General features: G+C 38.6%; 1 protein-coding gene and 1 long non-coding RNA gene across 2 annotated transcripts in view; one reads left to right on the top strand and one right to left on the bottom strand.

Moving 5' to 3' along the window:
- Nucleotides 1–16,471, bottom strand: part of LOC116696926 (uncharacterized) — a 17,679-nt gene extending 1,208 nt beyond the window's left edge. Inside the window, exons 1-2 of the long non-coding RNA XR_004333863.1 lie at nucleotides 16,459–16,471; nucleotides 2,685–2,695 (exon numbers count right to left, since the gene is read on the bottom strand). This is a non-coding gene — a long non-coding RNA (uncharacterized LOC116696926). The remainder of the gene's footprint in view (nucleotides 1–2,684; nucleotides 2,696–16,458) is intronic.
- Nucleotides 3,008–20,379, top strand: part of LOC116696925 (fibroblast growth factor receptor-like 1) — a 69,472-nt gene continuing 52,100 nt past the window's right edge. The window contains exons 1-2 of the mRNA XM_032528187.1: nucleotides 3,008–3,536; nucleotides 4,980–5,075. Coding sequence (XP_032384078.1) covers nucleotides 5,015–5,075 — 61 coding nt within the window. The 5' untranslated portion in view covers nucleotides 3,008–3,536; nucleotides 4,980–5,014. The remainder of the gene's footprint in view (nucleotides 3,537–4,979; nucleotides 5,076–20,379) is intronic.

The raw sequence follows: 20,379 nt of genomic DNA, 5'->3' as shown, positions 1-20,379 counted from the left end.
GTATATATAGATAGATAGATATATATGTATATATATACATGTATATATATACATATGTATACATATGTATATATATACGTATATGTGTATGTTTGCACAGTGATACAGTGTTTGTTTATCTTAATTGCTCCCCAAGATATCTTTATAACTTTACTCTATATATCAACCATCAATGTATTGCAAGATTTAAGACGTAGAAAGAAGATGAACATGTTTTGAATATCAGGGTTTTACAGATTGACGTCATTAACATTTAACACAAAGCACATTATGCACAAGTCTTTCTCTACTAGTCACCGGTAAACTGTCACAGTTTCACTTTATGACCTTAATTTTGACTGTTTAACTGTTAATTCTTACACGACATAATTGCACTTGTTGACTCCCAAAAATAAAGTTGTTCTTTTTATCCACAGTTTTAAGTTTTAGAACTTTCAATGTGGGATGGAATGGTTTGACTTTGTTTATTTTCTGTTTTTTGACTTGGTCTCACATTTATTTCCAGGTAGCATTACAATTTCTTTTCCCAGCTGCTCAGAGACTCTCTGAGACACCGGGGAGTTTGGTCTGCCGTCTTCTGACAGTAAAATAAAACACAGTGGTTAAAGCCACGGAACTGGAGCACAGCCATAGACAATACTCTGCTGTGTTTCACAGTTTAAACAAACCATTGCTGTAAAGACAGCCATTTTAAATGACCCAAAATATCATCAGCCCATTTCACACAAACTTGAGGTTGTTTTGAGCCCAAACACGGGCTGAACTGAACTCATTTACTTGGTTTTCTTTTTATCTTTGTTTATTTTTCATGTTTAAACCTTGGCCATCTTCAAAAAAAAGCTTGCTTGGACAAGCCAGCAAAAGGTGCATTTGTGTAGAAGAGTTTGACATTGACTAAATTATCTTCAATAAAGACTTCCTTACAGTATATCTGCAATTACCAAGTAAATAGGTTTTTCATTAAACACAGTCAGATTGATTTCAGGGCTAAATATACGGTATTAGTGGGGATTTAAGGCACTCCTGTAGGAACTATGCTTCAGGTTTAAAAGGAAAAATAGCTCCACTTAAATAACTTTGGACTTATTACACAATGGTAAATAATTAGGCTTGTTCTTGATCAGACCTCTGCAGGATGGCAATGCTGGTGTGCTACTCCCTTTATCAACAGGAGATGGCACTGCTGCTTTCCATTACACGTTACATTACATGTCACATAACTCACTTACAATTGTTATATACTGTATGTCAGAGGTTGCACGCCTCTGGAGCAAATAGGGGTTAAGTGTCTTGCTCAGGGACACATTGGTTGATGTATTGCAGTGGGATTAAAACCCAGATCTCTCACACCAAAGGCATGTGTCATGTCCACTGCGCCATCAGCAGCCTTTGTAGTTTATAATTGGAATAATCAAGGTTCACATTTTTTTCATATTAAAACATAGGTTGAATGATATTACATAAGTTTTTAACAAGCATATTCTATTATTATACAGTTTTAGAAGATCATTTTTATCGGGCAAGTTTTTATTGAATGATTACTGCAAGAATGCATGATCATGTTTTCATGTTTGTGTATTTCAAGCTATCTGAGTACACTGAGATATACATATAAGTCTAAAACAAAGATTTCAGAGTTGACATTCAGAAAGTACTTTTTAGATGGGAAAAGAGACCAATGAGAAGGAGACAGAAGCTCAAAGACGGTTGAAATTGAAATCTGCTGGACAATTCACAGTGGTGGAAAAAGTACTCAAATATTTGAAGTAAAAGTAATATCATAACCAACACTCTGTTACAAGTAAAGCTTCATTCCACATTTGACTTAACAGTACAAAAGCATTAGCATCAAAATACGCTCAAAAAAGTCCTGATCATGCAGAATGGCGCATTTCATTTTCTTATGTTATTAAATAATGTTTAATTAATATGTATGCGCATCAATTCAATGCAGCTGATAAAGATGAGGCCTATCCTTTACTACTGCCCAGTAGCTTGTGAATTACAGCAAGGGATCAATAAAGTCTCTGTCTATAAAATCACATTACATATTTGTTAATTATATCTTGTATTATTGCATAACCAGAATCTAAAAAGTCACTAGTATCAAGTATTGATGGTATCAAATGCATGTAGTAGAGTAAAAAGTACCATATTTGTAGTGGAAGTAGGAGTATAAAGCATCAGAAGAACACTACCTTAAAATTGTGGTAAGTACAATAGTTGAGTAAATGTACTTAGTTACTTTTCACCACTGACAACTAATTGCCCATTTGTAACAGGGCAGCTCAAAAATCACCTTGTCACACTGTCAATCATAGGCAATCTGAAAGGACACGGGTGTTTGTGCACGTGTAATTAGTTAGTTGAGAGAAAGAGAGATTTTATCTGTTATTATATATACCAATTAGCTTTGTAGGCCATCAATGCTGCAGGACATCCAGACAAACCACGTTTGCTGTTGTATCATATTTATTTCTCACAGTCTGTGAGCTTGAGCTTATAAAATCGGCTGTAATAATGTCTAAATGCCATGAGGTGGCAGTGTGGACCCATGATTATGCTAATCACGGCCCACAGAGCAAAGTACTGAACATCTCAATCAATGCTGTACTGTACATGCACAAGGCTTCATGAATATAATAGAATAATGGGGGGGGGAAAATCTCTACTACTACTCCAACTTCTACTACTACTACTTCTAGGACTATTTAATAAGTAGCTAATTACTATAGGCTACTATTAATAATAGGCTAGGCTAACAATAATAATAGGCTATTATTATTATTAGTAGAATTATTAAATGAATGAAGGTACTACACAAAGAAATCCACCATTTCTGTTTATGACATGGTTTAAGTAAATTTAGAGATAATGCCCTCCTCTTCTCCCCCCTAACCGCTCCAAATTTGTCCAGCACGTTCCTGCTCTCTGATTGGTCCGCTGTCTGATTGGCCTGCCCTCTGATTGGCTGAAAGTTCCGTGCTCGGACAGTCAGTCAGTTTGTTTTCTCGCCTGCGGCTAAAATTTGTACGGTGAGGCGCTGCTGGAGGCAAAGTGGATACAGTATTCAGGTTTTCGTTTTATAAATAAGTGTGTCGGTACTTACGCAAACCGGCGGAAATGTAGATAGAGGCTTATCTTATATTCTAGTTTTTCCTTTTCCCGGTTCTGTGAGTGGTGTTCCTCGAGCGCCTTACATGCGGACTGTCATTCAGAAATACTACAACAGCTTCACGTGTTTGACTTTAGCCTGTCTATTTTAGCTATTTTTTCCTACATTTACTCTCATATTTTTCGCTCGCGCCGCTGAAGCCTACTTTGTACACTTTAGCAAAGTCGACTTCATTCACTACAAGTTGGCGTTTCGGCAGACAGACGTATGTAAATGCTTGTTGGTTTGAATCACGGATTAAGTTATCGCAATCTTAAAACCATTGGAGAGGAGGCGAAGGGCTGTTTTCTGGAGAAAGGCATGGTATACGTGCAGGTCATCAGAGGGTAACAGACTGTGGAGATCTCGTCACTCTTTTACAGTAAGTCCGACATTATTAATAAGCCAAAGTAATTGTTATATTGTAATGTTTAGGTTATAATGTATCCTCAAGGTATTAATGCTTGTGTGTCGCATTTTAGAATCAGTTTAAAGTGAACTTATATTATCTCATGTCTTTTCAGGTTACATAATATAGTTTTTTTCCTGATAAATATTTAATTTAGAGTAAAATGTATTTCATATTCCTATATAATCTTCAACGGTATTAATCTACAGAAGTTGTTACTTAAGGTAAAGTTTTGCCACTGAATGCAAATAAACTGTTTAAAAAAAAATAGGCATGTCAGTTATTGATTTTGAACAAATGATAAATATAAGTTCTTCAGACCTCCAGTTTGGGATGATGATAAAGCAAACAGCCACAGGTTGCAGGCTGTCCGCCTCCTTACATAAACGTTTACTCTTTAATTTGCAGCCACTTTTAGCTGCTTTTTATGCTGTTTTAGGGACTATATATTGTTCTTACAGTAAGATAAGTACACAACTTATTCAAATAAAAATATGTCTAAACCTGACTTTGGTACGTTGGAAATCTATGCTTGATTGCCACAAATCAAATCAACTATCCTCCACTTTTAAGTGTGTTTTCTGGTGAAATGAGACGCTGAGGTTGACAGATGCTGATCAAAGATACAGAATGTGAAAGTATAGAAATAAGACCTCATAAGGTTCAGGGAAGAATTTATGTGGCAGAAAGATTAAAACCCCTGTAAGCAGAGACATGTGAACAGGTGGACAGAATAAATCTCTGAGGAAAATACTTTGACTTCCAGCATACCTCTGCTTCTGTGCTATTGCTTTTCCAGCCAGGGATGAGCACCTTACTTTATTTTGACTTTTGTAGTTCCAAATGAGGTTTAGACAAATACACTGAATAGAGAAGATGAAGTAGAATCCTTTTGGAAGTGAGTTCATGGATTCTTTCACTTTCTTACCTTTCAGAAACTTCATACAGGTCTCTGTTTTGTTTAGAGAAATAACAGACTTTTATTTGATTTTTTTTCTTAAGGAATAACTTATTTTCTACCAAGTTAGTACTACTTTTCTCTCTTCCTAAATTCAAGGCAGGCTTTCTCGTAGATGCTCACCAGCTGTCAGCCAGTTGGCAGTGAATCATTCTTTGTAATTCCTTTTTGGTAGCAGGTATTTTGGCAGCAATTAATAAAGAATTTTAAAAATTAAAAATTAAAATTAAAAACATGTGAAATAATGAATAAAGATCGTGGGTTTCAGATACAAATCAGTCTCTGATGGTGGATGATACAGCGGTTTTGATGAATCAATGTTATATGTCATCAAAAAGATTTCCATGCACCTTCAAAGTGGGAAACAGTTACGTAGTATTTCCCACATATAAATAAATCACCTGTTGTTCATCAATAAGCAACTTAATTCTTTTCTCTTGTTTCCTTTCTCATCAAAGAGGCTGAGAATTCTTCTTTCTGAAAATAAACCTAAATGGAGCTTCTCTGGGTCTTACTGTTGCTGAAGGTGGTCCTGATGTCTGCTGCTGCCAGGGGTGAGTAACAGAAGCACTGATTTCCACAGAGACTCGGAACATTATAGTTATCAATGCCAGCAGTAAGATGATTCACTGCAACTGCCATCACTATGTAGCAGTACTTGTAAAATAAAAAGTCTTCCAAAGGTTCACCTGGCATGGAGTAAAATAGTCTGTAGTGAAGTTAGATTTTTGCATTCTTGCTGTCAAATTGCTGTTTCAACCTCAGGAGGATTTGTTTAAAACATGGTGGTACGATTGACTGTGATTTCAGACACAACTGTGTCAGTTAAGCTATGTTGGGAGAACAGTAGAAGCTGCAGATATATTTGCTCAGAATTTTGGATATCTGTACACATTGTGAAATTTACGATAAGAAGGCTTTTGCTCTTTAGAAAGTCAGTGAACGTTTGACTTCAACTGGTTATTCAGTCACTGTCTGGTGTGGTTGCACTTGCCTGTGAGTTTCCGACTTGTAGTGTGGTTTTCTAGCTCCTGCTTATTTTGCTAAGATGCTACCTTGTTGGCTGCAGAGAAAAAGTTAGTATTTTAACTCAAAATCTAAATTGAACAACCCCACAGGGAGGACGGTGGTCAGGGTCAGATAAAGAAGTACCAGTGAAACTTAAAAATTATAAAAACAAACAATAACAGCTACAGAAGCTGTTCATGGATGAGAACAATCCCCAGTTTGCAGGCATTATGGGCAGACGGTTGTGGAGTTGGCGCCCGTTCCAGAGATCACACCGATGATGAGTTTTCAGCGGGAACAAAGCTGCATTCAGCGAGGCGAGGCCGCGCCAGTGTGCAGACATGGGGCCGAAAGTAAACACAGGCCCGTAGACCGCAAAGAGATGAGATTAGATTAGCCTATTAGGGATGTTTGCTGTGCAATGCTACAGCATGTCCTCCCCCTCACTGCCTGCAATCTGTCAATGAAACCAAGGCAGGCTGCAGAGAGAGATAGAAGGTGGGGGTAAGGGTGGAAGGGAGGAAACAGGACAGAGGTGGAAAAAAATCGTGTCAAGAAGAGAAAAGGGGTGCCTCAAGGACATAAGAACACTGGAGTAGTAATTGCTGATAAAAGAGAAAGAATGGAAGAAGGGAAAGGAGAAAAGAAACTAGGCAGGGAAGAGTGAGGAAGAGAAGGGAAAGAAATAGACAAGGGAAGGAAACAGATTATAGGAAGGGGTGTGAGAGAAAGGCCAGGAGAGCACGAGAAGGACAGAGGGGACACCATGCCATACTGAACCTATATAAACTGAAGTTCTCCCTTGTCTTGTGATAGGCTACACTTGACTTGACTGACATATCTTCTCTGTTGGTTAAAATACAGTATTAGCACTGGAGAAATCTAACTGAAGCTGCTGTGAAATAATGTGGTAGAAATGGAGAAATAATGTAATGAGGGGTATGCTGGGTTTTGGTGAACCCCTTGTTCTGAATTTCTGCAAGATTTACTCACAGCCCTATATCATTCCTGGATCACTTTTGCAATTTTGCATCAAGATAAAACGATCCAACTCGGAACATTTTCAAATGTCAAGCTCAAGGAAAATCACTTACTGACCTCTACAGTCCAACATGCTTGCAGGTATGTTATTTCCAATGTAATTTGATTTCCCCTGAAATTGTCAAAGCTTACCTCCACAGCTTTCACCAAACCACTGCAAATTGCTAATGGCCTTGCACATTAAATGTAGCAGCTGTTTCTTGAAACTTTGCACACAAAACGACAGCTGCTTGATACACTATGTTTTGACCACAATAGTTACAAAAAGATGTGTGAGACCCTGATCAATCTGGTTGAGTTTTAGCTGTAGTGAGAGTAGCTAAGTACAGCCACAGCAATCTAGTATTAGCCGCTGCTTTACTGTGCAGATAGGAGTTACAGTAAGAGCTTTGCTCAGTAGCACGTGGACAATTGGTGTTCAGGAACAAAACCAAAACTTTTAACAGTAAGTCTGCTGTATCCAACTATAGCTGGAAAAAAATCAAGCTAAATATCAGAATGACCCAAAAAAACAACAACATATAAGACAGCCTTCGGGAAGTCTGGGAGAAGTGGGATTGTGTGGACACAAGACACCTAAATGAATCAAAACTAAGGCAGGTATGGGGTAATGAAAATAAAATAAAACACATAATTACAATTTCTAGTCTTCAATTAACAAATTATATTTTAGTTGACAAATTTAGTAGAAATGACTGTGGAAAAGCATTCTCTCATGTTTTGCCCTTGTTGCATTCTCTGCTTCACCCTAACAAATGATGTAGAGAAACATTTTTATTAATGCCTTGGTGACTGCTGAGATGTCCCAGAGAAAGATACATACCAGCAATAGGTTACTCAGAGCAACTGTAAAAACAATGAACAATAAAGTTAAAAATATCATAAGACAGATTGTGACATGATTTGAAATTGTAAACATTAACTCTTTTGTGGCCTCATCTGTCTCAGCAGCCCCCTTTTCCACAAAAGGTTCAGTTACAGTAAATGCAAGGCCACTATTGTATAAATCCATGAAGTTGTTTCCAACCGCTTCTTTTTAACAGCCACAAAATTACAGCAAAGTACACTATGGCTTATTGTATTAAATAAATAATTGACTGTATTCAAAAAAAGAGTGCAAAATGATTCCTCTAAAAAGGCCAGATATCTGAAAGATTGTTACTGTTCTGTACTGTTGTTACTTTTCTCTGGGTGTCCTTGGAGGTGGGGAGGGCTGAGCATCCAATGGCACTGAAGGCTGTTTTACACTGTCGGTGCCGATTGGCTCATGGATGCAGGAACAGTGGAATAGCTAAGAGCTTTGATGGACTGCTGCAACACACAAAAATGTGTAGATGGAGGCCTGGAACAGGACAGAAAGTCCTGAGTGAGAGTGGAAGAGATACAGATAAGGGTGAAGAAAGGAAAAAAGGAAGGAAAAGGATAGCCAAAAAAAAGAACAGAAGGCAGGCCGAGAGAGAAAGACAGAAACACATAAGCCTAGAGATAGTGAGGAACAGAAAGATATAAAGATGCCACATTTATGCCCCTTCTTACAGCAGATTTAGAGTTGCATAAACTGCACTCCAGAGGCTTACACAACCTTGCTGTTTGAACTTGTGTGTGTGTGTGTGTGTGTGTGTGTGTGTGTGTGTGTGTGTGTGTGTGTGTGACTGAGCATGAGACTGAGCAGCTGAGAGATTATCATTCCCCCCTGTTAGCTGAACAACATGGGCTTGAATACATGGGTCACCGACAAGCAGTATGCATTTGCAATGCATTTTGGCCTACCTGCAGCTCTAAACTAAGCATCTCCTGGCTGTAGCATCCTAGTGAATTGACAGTTGTGAGAGTGGTATTGATCTTCTCATCTAAGAACCAAACACTTTATGAGGCTTTTTTTAACATTAATATGCATCCACCCAGTTTGCCTATGGTCCCTCAGTGGCTAGACATGGCAATATGTGTAAACCAAACCCTGGGTATCCTGCTCTGCTTTTGAGAAAATGAAAGCTCAGATGGGCCGATATGGAATCTTGCCCCTTATGAGGACACAGGGGGCAAGGTTACCTCCCCTTTCGCTGCTTTGCCCGGCCAGAGAATTTGGCCTTCCCATGAAAGAGAGACATCATGGCTTTCAAACGCTTTCAGTAACAGCTTCCCTCTAGACCAGTTTCTTGCATATATCAATCAAAGAAGCCAATTTTAGAAGAGCAGATGTTGCATTTCAAAAAATGGACTTTGTCTTTAAGGGAAAAAATCTATGTAAACTGTTAGGTCTGTTGCTTTCTCGGAGCTGATGATTAGGCAAGTGGCAGGTGAGGAAGACTATACCAAAAAACGTTGGAATGCACTGAGCACATCAAGCCTAAGTGCATGTCTGTGTTTCTGCTTGCCTCTGTGTGTGAGGACACACACACACACATACACACGCACACACACACACATAAATTGTGCATGTGATGTGAAATGCCACGTGTATGTCAGATGGTTATAAGCATGTCATATGGTATTTACGTAAGCCAGCTATTAAATTGTTCACGGTCAAACAACTGGAAGAGGGCACAGAGGATGATGATGTGATTATTGAAGTTACTGTACTCCAGCAGAGAGTTTTCTTTGCTTAAACCTGCGATGATCATCATCACCACATCAGAGCCTTGTCTTGTCTGCATCTTCCACCCCAATCCAAAGAAAGGATAGACCAAGAAATTAGATGATGACTTTGGGTTTTTGTACATCGGTGCAAAGTTCTGTCTACACAAGTTAATGTTTCCCAGGTGATTGATTCGTATAGACCACCCATTATCCAGAGGGAAGGAGAGGAAAAAGAGACAGAGATGAGAGGGTTCATTTGTTGTACCAAGTGTAAAGAGCCACAAACACATTAAAAATGCATCTTCACTGTACTGAATCTGCCAAAAACAGAAATGCAGCAACAGAGAAAGACAAGAGAGCAGCGTCACTGCAGACAGTGCAGAGTGTAAACAACCGAATACACAGATGCTGAAAACGTATACAACCAGAAGACGCTACCCATGAATATAACTTAACACGTGTAAGCACGCACAGGCGCACACACAGCCCACAATCACTTAAAACCTTCTGTCCCACTCATTCATTACTTAGGAATGTAATTAGCATGCTAACACTAACAATGATGGGTAGGAGAGAATTGCGGTTGGGTAAGGGCTGCAGGAGGCACACATTTACCATAGATGAAAACACTAAATAATAACTAGTAGAGTTTTAAACTTTTGTAGAAAAGTAAGAGACGACTAGATATGAAAATGAATAGACAGAATAGAGGTGTAAGTGATGTCTGTTGCAGTACTGAATGCAGTTTTTCCCTCAGATCGTAGTGGAAGTCTTTCATAGAGATATAAAGTACGAGACAAAGGTGATGTTTTTCTTCTAGTTATGTCCTAGATTTTTCTTGTCTTTCCGTCAAATCAAATTAAGAAATGGAAGGTGGATAGGGGAGCTACATAAACACAACAGAGGGAAATGAAAGTGCCTTTAAAGGCCACAGTCGGACGAAAAATCATGTAGGCCTACTGTTCCTTCCCTATGTTTTGTAGTCACAAATCCTTGTCTTTGGCCAAAATTAGTGCTTAAGGTATAATAACTGTGATTTGGTATTTTTTTATTCTTAATTATTTGGTGCAGCTAACAATTACATACCAGTTATAGTTTCCTTAATTGATGGATTCATAAAATAAAATTTAGATACATGTCTATCCCATCCCAGAGTCCAAGTTGACGTATTTAAATGTCTTGATATTCAGCTCTAGTGTAATTTTTTTGGGGCTTTTTTATTGGAAATTATTGATAGATAGAAACTAGCAAAGAGCCGTGGGATGGATTCAAACCCGGGCTGTTGCCAAGGACTCCTACATGGGGCGCACTCTGCTGGGTGAGCTAGTGGTCGCCCAAACTCTAGTGTAAGCCAAAAGGCTGTGGCATGAGTAATGTTCAACCTGCAGGTCTAGAAAAGAAGTAGCAAGTGGTAGGGCTGTACCGAATACCATTTTTTGAGTTTGAAGGGTCGGTGCTTTTCAACAGTGAACATTCAAAGGTTCTGTGGAGGCAGCAGCAGCAGGGGAAACCACCATCTCTGACCGCACCTGAAGGCAACTTAATTTCACCAAAAACGAGGGAAAGAAAAGAGACGAAGCTAGAGCGAAGCTAGAGCGAAGCTAGAGCGAAGCGACTGCATTGTTGTTGCAAGACACAGTCACCTGTTGTTACATTCTTAAATCCTGGGTAGATCAGTGCTTGTTTTTGTTTTTTAACCTTCATAGTGTTTAAAACCTTTTTTGTAGCTGCGATGGAGGCGGTGATGTCTGAACGCCCCTTAACATTACCTGATTGTTCACCTCAGGATTGACGTTGGGTTGTTTTTCTCCCAAAATTTAATTGGGCTCAAATTTTTTACTTTAGACATTCAAAACAAATGAGTGACGACATACGCAGTGTGTGTTAATGCCCACCCAGTGCCTCGCTGTATTGGCATTATGCACAGCCGTATTATCTTTACATTTTATCATTTACCAGTTCAACCATACAGACGTCTACAAAAACCAGACTGCTCGCTTGTAACTCAACATTTCTCCGTTCTTAGCTGAGGTGGACGACGTAGCTCTGCATAAATTATTTTAGCCCGCATGCACATTTAAAAAACAATATATAGTCTAATCCCAAAATTGAAAATCGAATACCTACCCATCGAACGAATATTTGGGTCCAGCCCTAGCAAGTAGTGGCGAAATAGCTCAAGTAATACTAATATCAATAAATTAATACTTTTATAAAGGCCCCGTATCACTGTTTATTGAGATGTGGTGATCAATAGTATATTCCTTGAGTATTTCAGTTTGAAAAGCACTAGCCTTGGTGATGAGGTGAATGAATAAAAATGGTTAATCTTTAATGAATCATGTCAGTTGGTGTTTAAACTACACCCACATTGATTGTATTTTCCCACACACTGAGTTCAGCACTGATTAACCATGTAATTACATTTTGTGATAAAACACATTGTGTTAGTTTGGGTTTTGGTTGTTCTCTTTATGTGAACAATGGAGGAGGAGGAGAGCATCTTGATTCCTCATAAAGTAAACAACTGCATACCACAGACAGATGCTTCAAACACACAACTTTACCTCCTTGTAAACAGACACTCTATAGACTCACGTCAGTAAATCACCTACACCCCCACTCCTGTTTTTTAAGCATGCAACGCGTCTTCAGTCACAGCTAACAGCTAATCGTAAATACCATTTGACATGCTGATAACCATTATACAGCCTGATGGTGGTGGTGGGCATCTGGCTGCCAGCCTCAGTGTTTGCATTGAAAGAGCTGGATCCAGAGAGGTGACATTTTTCATTAGCATTCACGGATGAGGTTTTTTTTTAAAGTGCATTTTCTTAAGCATGGTACAAAATAATATACAATATTTTTTAAGTTAGGGAAGAACATTGTATGTCTATGAGCTGGTTTTAGAATTGGCAACAACGACTCTTAAGGTAGAATTAAAAAGGAAAAAATTTTTTAAGTGACTGTCATGCTGATTAATTTATTATTCCTAACCGGTGATCATTTTGTCCTTTGAATGAGAGAAAAGGAGAAACATTCAATACATGGTGATTAACAGACAAAGGGAAGCTTCAAAGGGCACAAATTACTCTTTCAGTTCCTCTTGTTAAATCCTAATGTCAGGGCCAAATGTTGTCTTATTGGCTGTTTGGACAAGTAGAGCAGTGGCTGCCAAAGAAACGTCCAAATGAAAAATTTAAAGAATGATTGTCACTTAAAAAAAAAAACAGACATCTACTTTTTCTTCTATCGTGAATTTTGTTTGATTTCAGAAGTTTGGAAGAGATATTTGTCTTTTATGGACAGTCTAGAGTAAGATGTCTCTCTGGGATTTTCAGCCTTCATTCTTGTTAAAAAAACAAAACACTACTATAGTTGGAAAACTTGCATATATTGAGAACTGTTCATGTGATCTGCCTATTTGCTGTGCCCTGTCATCTTGAATTATAGTAATAACATCTAATTTCATTTATTTTTTATGTCAAATAAATATTTGGCAGATTTAATTTTCAAAGCTTTTATTTTTACATCCATAACTACTGTCCATTGGAAAAAGAATTCTACGGTATGAGAAATATAGCAGAATAAGAAGAAGTCGCAGTTGTAGATAGAAGAGAAAAAAAGAATTTTACATAAACATTTGCGTTATACCTAAGCAGAGCACTGTCGGCAAAGTTATCGCTAAGTAATAGAAGAGATTGGCGCGCGATAGCAAATCTCCTGAGAAGTCAGGTAAGATTTCTTAAGTATGTTGCTGATTTGCAGTTTGGCCAAGCTAGCTAAAGTTAGCTCAGTGTTCGTGTTTCATGCTTCTTGCATGCGACGCACAAGTGAGAATTTAGCCTTCAGGGTGTCTTGCTATTTAATCCAAAACGGTGATTTGTTTCCCCTACGCTGTGTCGTCTCTGTGTTGTTGTTTTTTAGAGGATATGCCCAAGTAGGAGGGGGTTCTAGCTCATCTATTGAAAGCTACTTTGCCAACAGTCAAGTTTCCATCCATATGTAGCACATATCAATTTCCAGGAAATCCACAAAAGAAAATGGTAATTAATGCGAAACTACTGTTTTGCTAGTTGTTTTAATGTAACATTACTTACACATAAAGAAATTAAACAACACTGACATAAACTCTGAACCCAGGGACCTTTTAGGGGCAGGTTATCTCTTCCCCCACACCCCACTTCTGGAACCGCTATTCTCCTCAGAGTTTTACAGGGCCTGTAAATGTTAAAGGCTATTAGCCCACATTTAGATAAAGTCAATGTTTGCTTTAACTTTGCTAATGGTGGGGTAGTAATGGGGCTGTCTGGACACACTCTGTAGGGGTTGATGGTGTGTCACTGGGATGTGAAGATGTGATGTGTGTTTGTAGAAGGGGTGCAGCAGAGACAAGAGCAACAGGAGAAGATAAGATAGCAGAATAACTCTTTGTGGAGAGAAATAGTGAGAGACAGAGGAAGAAAATTGTTAAATCCCTACACATGCGGTTTTACTCTTTTCTCCCCTTAAGTAGCAATATCCTATAAAAATCATCTTGATCCACATTAGCTGACAGTATCACATTTTTGTATCCACTCTTCATTTAAGCTATATATGAATGTTACACTAAGTGAAATAATGAAAATTGAAAGTTCTTTATGTTTGAACAGTGTTCAGCTTCAAAGCGTGATTTTTTTTTTAAATAACTTTACTGCAAACAGCATGCATGCATACAGTGCTACAGTATGTACTGTATATGCAGAGAAAGTATGATTGCTGGGGTAAGTTTTCGTCAGCAGCAGGGTAGAAAGATATGCGGGGAATAGTAGAGAAACATCTTAGTTTGCTGTTCAAACGCATGTTTCCACTTTCTAGGTTCCCCTCACACCAACACACACAACACAACTGTTGCTTACGCTTTCTCTGCATTTTAAAGCACACAAAATAATGATGGATTTTGCTAAGACGGCATTGCAGTTATATATTGGTAAATATATGTTGTAGCAGAGCAAGTAGTTGAGGTTGTTTTTTTTCCAGTTTTCAAAGTGTCTTTCTTCTCTGTTCTTTCTCTTACTCTCTTTGTTCCCCAGTTTCTCTGTCTTTCTCCTACATAGTGCAGTATTGTGTGTGTCGTGGCGCCACAGTGCTGTATTGTGGTCTCAGTGGGGTTGGGGTATGTTTGGTCAACGCTACAGCACTGCGGGTTAAAGGTCAGCCAGTGGATCTGGGAGGGGTCATGGTGTGTGTGTGTGTGTGTGTGTGTGTGTGTGTGTGTGTGTGTGTGTTAGGGTCAGAGAAAGCACATGCCAACACCAGAGGAGACTGTAATAACACACCAGAAACCCCACAGGACAACACACACTGCTTTCACTCCTTTATCTTCTGTCTGTCTCTCACTCTGTCTCTGTTCAGTAATCATATTGATATGTAGAATTACTAAACATTTAAATAGTACATTAAATCCAACGATTGTGAAGATACTCACTTACAGTATATCTTTTTTATGATTGTGTTATTGTGTTGCGAGATTTTAAGTGACCCCAACAAATCTTGGTTTGGTGGGTAAACATGCAATTTTTGCAATGTTTGTCAGTCAAGCAATCATACATTTATTCAGAACACTTATTTTCCAATCAAGTGGATTAGTCATAAAAAATCAATTTGTTTAAAATATGTATTTAATTTCTTAAGGTCTTGACCCCAGAAATTATGAATGATATCTACTAACTGTGATATCAATGGAGCTTTGTTCATCCCCACCTTACAAATGATACCATGACTTAAAATAACTTCCCAGCTTGTCTACAAGTCTCTGCTGTCGAACAGTAACATTACATTCACAACTTTTTAATAAAAGAATGTGCAGAGAAACTTCACAAATGCAAAGCATCAAATGTGTTTTTACATATGTTTACCATGTTTATTACATTTGGTGGCACGTTGAGCCCCATATGTGGCAGGATGTTATTTATGGTTCACCACATGCATTTTATTGGATGAGGGAGTTTCAGTCGTTAAGGTCAGTACAATATTCAAATTGACAGACAGACACAATTAGTTAAGTCAAATGAGATTTAGTTTGAGCAATAAAACAAGATAAAAGATATGATTGAAGTTATCAATTGATGATATTTGCAACCACATACTGACTTTTTAGATACCAGATACAGTATATTGTAAATGTAAATTTTAGTGATTGCTTGTGAGCCTGTTAGCAGAGCTTGTTTCTAAAAAGTCACAATAAGGAAATACAGAGTGTATATTTCCATTAAAGGGCCAATTTGCTCAAATTACAGAAAACACACTTCCCCTGCCCTGGTGGTATTTAACCATACAGATAGATTGGAACATGTCTTTCCAATGAAAACACGTTTTGAGTTACTTTGGATAATCATTAGACTTTCCAGTCAATAGTTTTCATCAAGAACTATTTTCTTTTAAAAACTGTCCACAGGGAGGTCTTTATTAGTGTTGCAGCTAATTGTCTGTACTGCCTTTACATCGTCTCTCTCTGATCTGTCTGTTCTCTCTGTCACTTTCTATCTCGCTCTCTGACAATTTATATCCTCTCCACTTTCTTTGTCTCTGCTGGTTTCTCTCTCCCTTGTCTACCGTTCTGTCAGACCCTTTCCAACCCATTTAACCCCCATCTACCACACACATGCAGCCTCCAGCTGTTATTCCTGATGGCGTTACAAATGAGATGTTGAAAGGTGATTGCTGGGACAGGAGACACAGTCCCTTGTTTTCTTTGGGCTTCGGTCTGTCAGATTGGACATTTTGTTTGTGTGCGTGTGCGTGTGCGTGCGTGTGTGTGTGTGTGTGTGTGTGTGTGTGTTTGGGTGTGGATACAGCACTCAGGTGCAGCTGTGTACGTATATGTTTGTGTTTTTGACTTGATAGACAGAAGGACAGAAACACAAAGGCTACCCTAAGCCAAAATTACCTCCATTATGACCTCAGTTTCAAATGTGATTGAAATGTTTTAGAGAGTCGGCCATGCTCTCTGTCCTTGGATGTCTATCAGACATACAGATGACCTTTGACACCAGGAAGTGGAGGCTGATCCAGGGCAGGATGTTACGGCTGACGGCTTTAGGAAATATATTTTGTAAGCTATTGCTGTAGAGTCTAGCTATGACTGTGCTTATTCTGTTGAGCTCTTATTTATGTTTATTTAGATGTACGAGTCTAAGTAATGCAAAGCTATATACTGTACATATACAGGTTTAGCATGTGCAGGTTGCACCATTTAATCTAGAATTACAGGAAGGAACATGCAAGGAATATGTATAGCCTACCTGTTTCTTGTTTTTCACTGCTGTCTACAAAAACAGGAAATTCTAGTTCATTCTCGTATTTTAGGATCACAAATGAGAGTTGAAACAATTCTGAGATGGTTTCCTTGTTGTGGCATGTGCGACTGAAGAGGAGGAAAAACTAAAACATGACACAAAGTTGAAAACCACCACACATGAGGGAACACAAACACATTCGTCTTTCTCCGCAGTGCCAGCTGTCTATGTGGAATCCATACTGCAGGGGGAATGTGAGAGGAGTGTGAGAGATGTGGGGCTGGGTTCATCAAGATGGGAACTCTGGAGGGGACATATACAGTACACTGGGGACTTTGATTGTGTGGCTAAACAAATACAAATACAAACAAATTTGTATTGTCTCTAAATTAGTATAATATCATCAAATTTAAAATGTCCAAGATTATCATTAATGTATTTTGTCAGGTTTGTTTATTTTAACATCTGTCATCATTTGCCTCCTATAGTTGATGCACACTGCTCACATTTTTTTAAGTGTTAAAAGCTGTTCTGTCTGGGTTATACTAGTTTGAACAACATGTTGTCGGACCATGTTGAAAGGCCTAAAGTGTTATATAGCAGTTCTGAATACCCACACTTAAAGGTGGAGTGAAAATTAGCTGTCATAGAGTGGGGAGAGGCGTTCATTGTTTTTTAAAAAGGGATAAATTAAACCTACTTTCTCTCCTCCACACAGCTTGCCAGTTACCGAGGTGAAGTAAGTTGGATAGTCGGTTTTGTAAAGTAACAGAAATTGTCAGCCTCTGGCCAGACGTTACAATGGACTCCCAGAAAGTAAAAGTACAAAACATGGAAAGGTCAAAATGAAACACAATAATTGAAATAGAGTGCAAGCAGCAACTCGTGGTTAAACATTGATAAAATTGATATGTTACATTGGAAAATAATACAGTTAAGAATTACATGACATTAAAGCAAGCAGGCAGTAGCCAAATTAGCTTAAAATACATTAATCAAGCATCATGACAACAATAAGCAGCAATAACTGATAATAATAGAAGTACACAGGCAGATCATGTAAAACAGCATATGAATTACACCGAGATAGCTGCACAAGAAACACAATGGACAGCACATGCAAGAACAGTATTTGGGAAAGCATGAGACCTATTCACAGCCAGTCTGACATTGACAATGCATGTCTGGCTATCCTGTCCATTCTGCCTTGTTACCTTTTTTTTAAACAGTTTATTTTGGGAGTAATTGCTTTTCAGAATTAAGGGTCTAAGGGCAGACAGTTTTGTTAAGCCCTTTCAAGCAAATTTGTGATTTGTGAGTTTTGACTAAATGAATAAAACTGACTTGACCTGACCTTGAAATTATTTGAATGCAACAAAAATGTCTACAGTGTGCTTGAACTCCTGCTTATAGACAAAAAGCCAAAAGTTCATGACCTCAAGACCTAGACACTGTTCTGACACAATGTGGTTCAACTATTTCAGGACTTCACATGCAGCCAAAGTAGACAGTGCATCCTGTGTTGATTATTGTTTAAGATTTGAAAAGCAGCTCAGAATAGCATGAGTGGCATTGCTTGCATTTTCCCAATGTAACAGGCAAAACATTGACCAGATCTGTATAAAAACAAAAAACAGATATTGGTTACAGCCGCAGTGAAATAACCCTGGACATTAATCCCCTACCTGGAACCACACAGTGCTGACATCTAGCTGAAAGGCCTGCAGACCAGTTAACTCTGTTAATTATTTCCCACTACATGGGCCTTCGTCACATTGGTCAGCTCAGCATACTTATTATCCGGAGGTAATCCCTCTGTTGTGCTGGCACCATTATCACACGGGTACACAACAGGCCTATTCTTCCACACGTTATTAACAAAGGTACTATAAGCTGCTTTCTGGTATTTAACTGTTGTGTTGTCGCAGCTTTAGGGAAGGCAGTGAGATGTGGTGGAAAAAGGAGAAGGTGATGAAAAAGACCAATCAGGGGCCTGGACCAATCAGGGGCCCACATCACTAGAAGACATTGCTTGACAGCCGGGGGCCTCTATCGCATTTTCAGTACGTGCAACAATCCCAGTAGTCCCACGTGCAGCCACTGACCAAGTGGGAGTGAAAACGGGTCAAATTCTTTTCCGTGTTTCTGACATGAAGACGAGCCGTGTGTCACTCAAACATCTCACATTTACGTACAGCAAACGATCGTGCAAAACATTTTAGACTGTCCAGCCAACTTGTAGACATTTTAACATCAATGTACGCTGTAATGTTTTTTCACTTGAAAGTTGCTGCTGTTTCGGCTCGCTGCAGCGGACGGGGCTATGATAAGTTAAAGTCCAATTAGTACTTTATCAACCCATATGAATGTGTGTCCCAGCCCAGGATAGAAAATTATGCTTTTATGCTGGATTATCAAGGCGGGCCACCCTACTAGGCCTACAGCAATGTCCACGAGTAGGCTACCATGAATAGGACAGGATAGGGTCATAGAGACACAGTGGGTCCAGGCAAAATAGGTGGCTGGTAAAAAGTGACTTTGGCAGGTAGATTTTTAAATGAGACAAAAAAAAGTGGCTAGTAAAAAATGACTGTGGCAGGTGGATTTTAAAATTGTTTTTAAAAAATTTGAAAATCCAACCTTTCATGGACACCAATTTTCTCCATGAAATAACCTTAAAAATAAAAATGTGCCTGCCTCTATGGGATTTAACATAGGGGTGTGCATACTTATGCCCCCTGTATTTTAAGGAAAAACATTTATTTATTTACACTACATTATTTATTCACAAAGAAAATTGGTGTCCTTAAAAGGTTGGATTTACCTATTTGTTTTTTAATTAAGGCATAAAGATCAATTTCCAAAAGATCTTTTTTAATCCTCTTTTTAATCAACCTTAGCATGCGTGTGTAACTCTATTCAAGCCACTGGACATGGGGGCCGATTCGATTTGCATTAAATTTCCATTTATTGCGATTCTAGGAGTATTGCCCTTTGAAAGTATTGTAATTTTGTTTTCCTTCTTTCCCAAAAACAAATGTTGAATAACACACTTCTGAAGACAATATATTGATTGACTGATTAGACCTCAGGACTGTGTGGGTGTGTCCTGTACAGACTTTTGCCGTCAGCTGTTTAGGCGGGACAAATTATACTTTTTACCACTCTTATTTGTACATTGTAGCTCTGCCCAACGTCACCTGAATAATAAAAAACAGCTGTGTTTGAATGAATTACATTTACTTGTAATGGAGTATGCTGTGTTACCACTACTACTACTACTTCTACTAATATTTTTTTTACTCTGCTACTTTTACTCAGGATTTTATCTTAATGCTTTTCCACCAATTGGTAGCTTAGCTTGAACCGCTTGAGTATAAAGGTAGACAACTGGAACGTAATGAACTTGAAGTGCGCTCTGTGTTTCTTCCAGTTTCCCACTGTAATTATGACACACTCATGTATATACAGAATGATGAGCAAAAAACAAGAATAAGAGATGAAGAAAACGTGAAAGAGGCTGACAGAGAGATTAGTCCACATTGACAGCTACAATTGACCTGATGACTGATTAATTTCAGGCTATATTGTGCGTGTGTGTGTGTGTGTGTGTGTGTCTGTGTGTGTGTGTGTCTCTCTACTGTCTCTATACTGTGTGTGGAACACTTTCACACATTTAGTTTGTGAAAGGAATTCAACCAGTGGATATACTGTACTTCTTAACATTTAATGGTGAGTACCCCCATTACCAACCCCAGGCTTAGGCACCTGCCAGCCCCTGCTGTAAGTTTCACGGAAACTAACGAAACTTGGTACACATATGTAGCGTGTGAAGACGTAACAAAGCTTATTGGCGCAAACCCTAAACCCTACAAGAAGTCCAACATTTTGAATTAAAAGTTCGAAATTAGTAAGATATTGGCCATTTCCACATGTCGTACTTTAACGAACTCCT

The sequence above is a fragment of the Etheostoma spectabile genome, chromosome 10, assembly GCF_008692095.1.
Source record: "Etheostoma spectabile isolate EspeVRDwgs_2016 chromosome 10, UIUC_Espe_1.0, whole genome shotgun sequence".
Lineage (NCBI taxonomy): Eukaryota > Metazoa > Chordata > Actinopteri > Perciformes > Percidae > Etheostoma > Etheostoma spectabile.
Note: the sequence above shows the minus strand (reverse complement) of the source record. Positions and strands in the feature narration are given on the sequence as shown.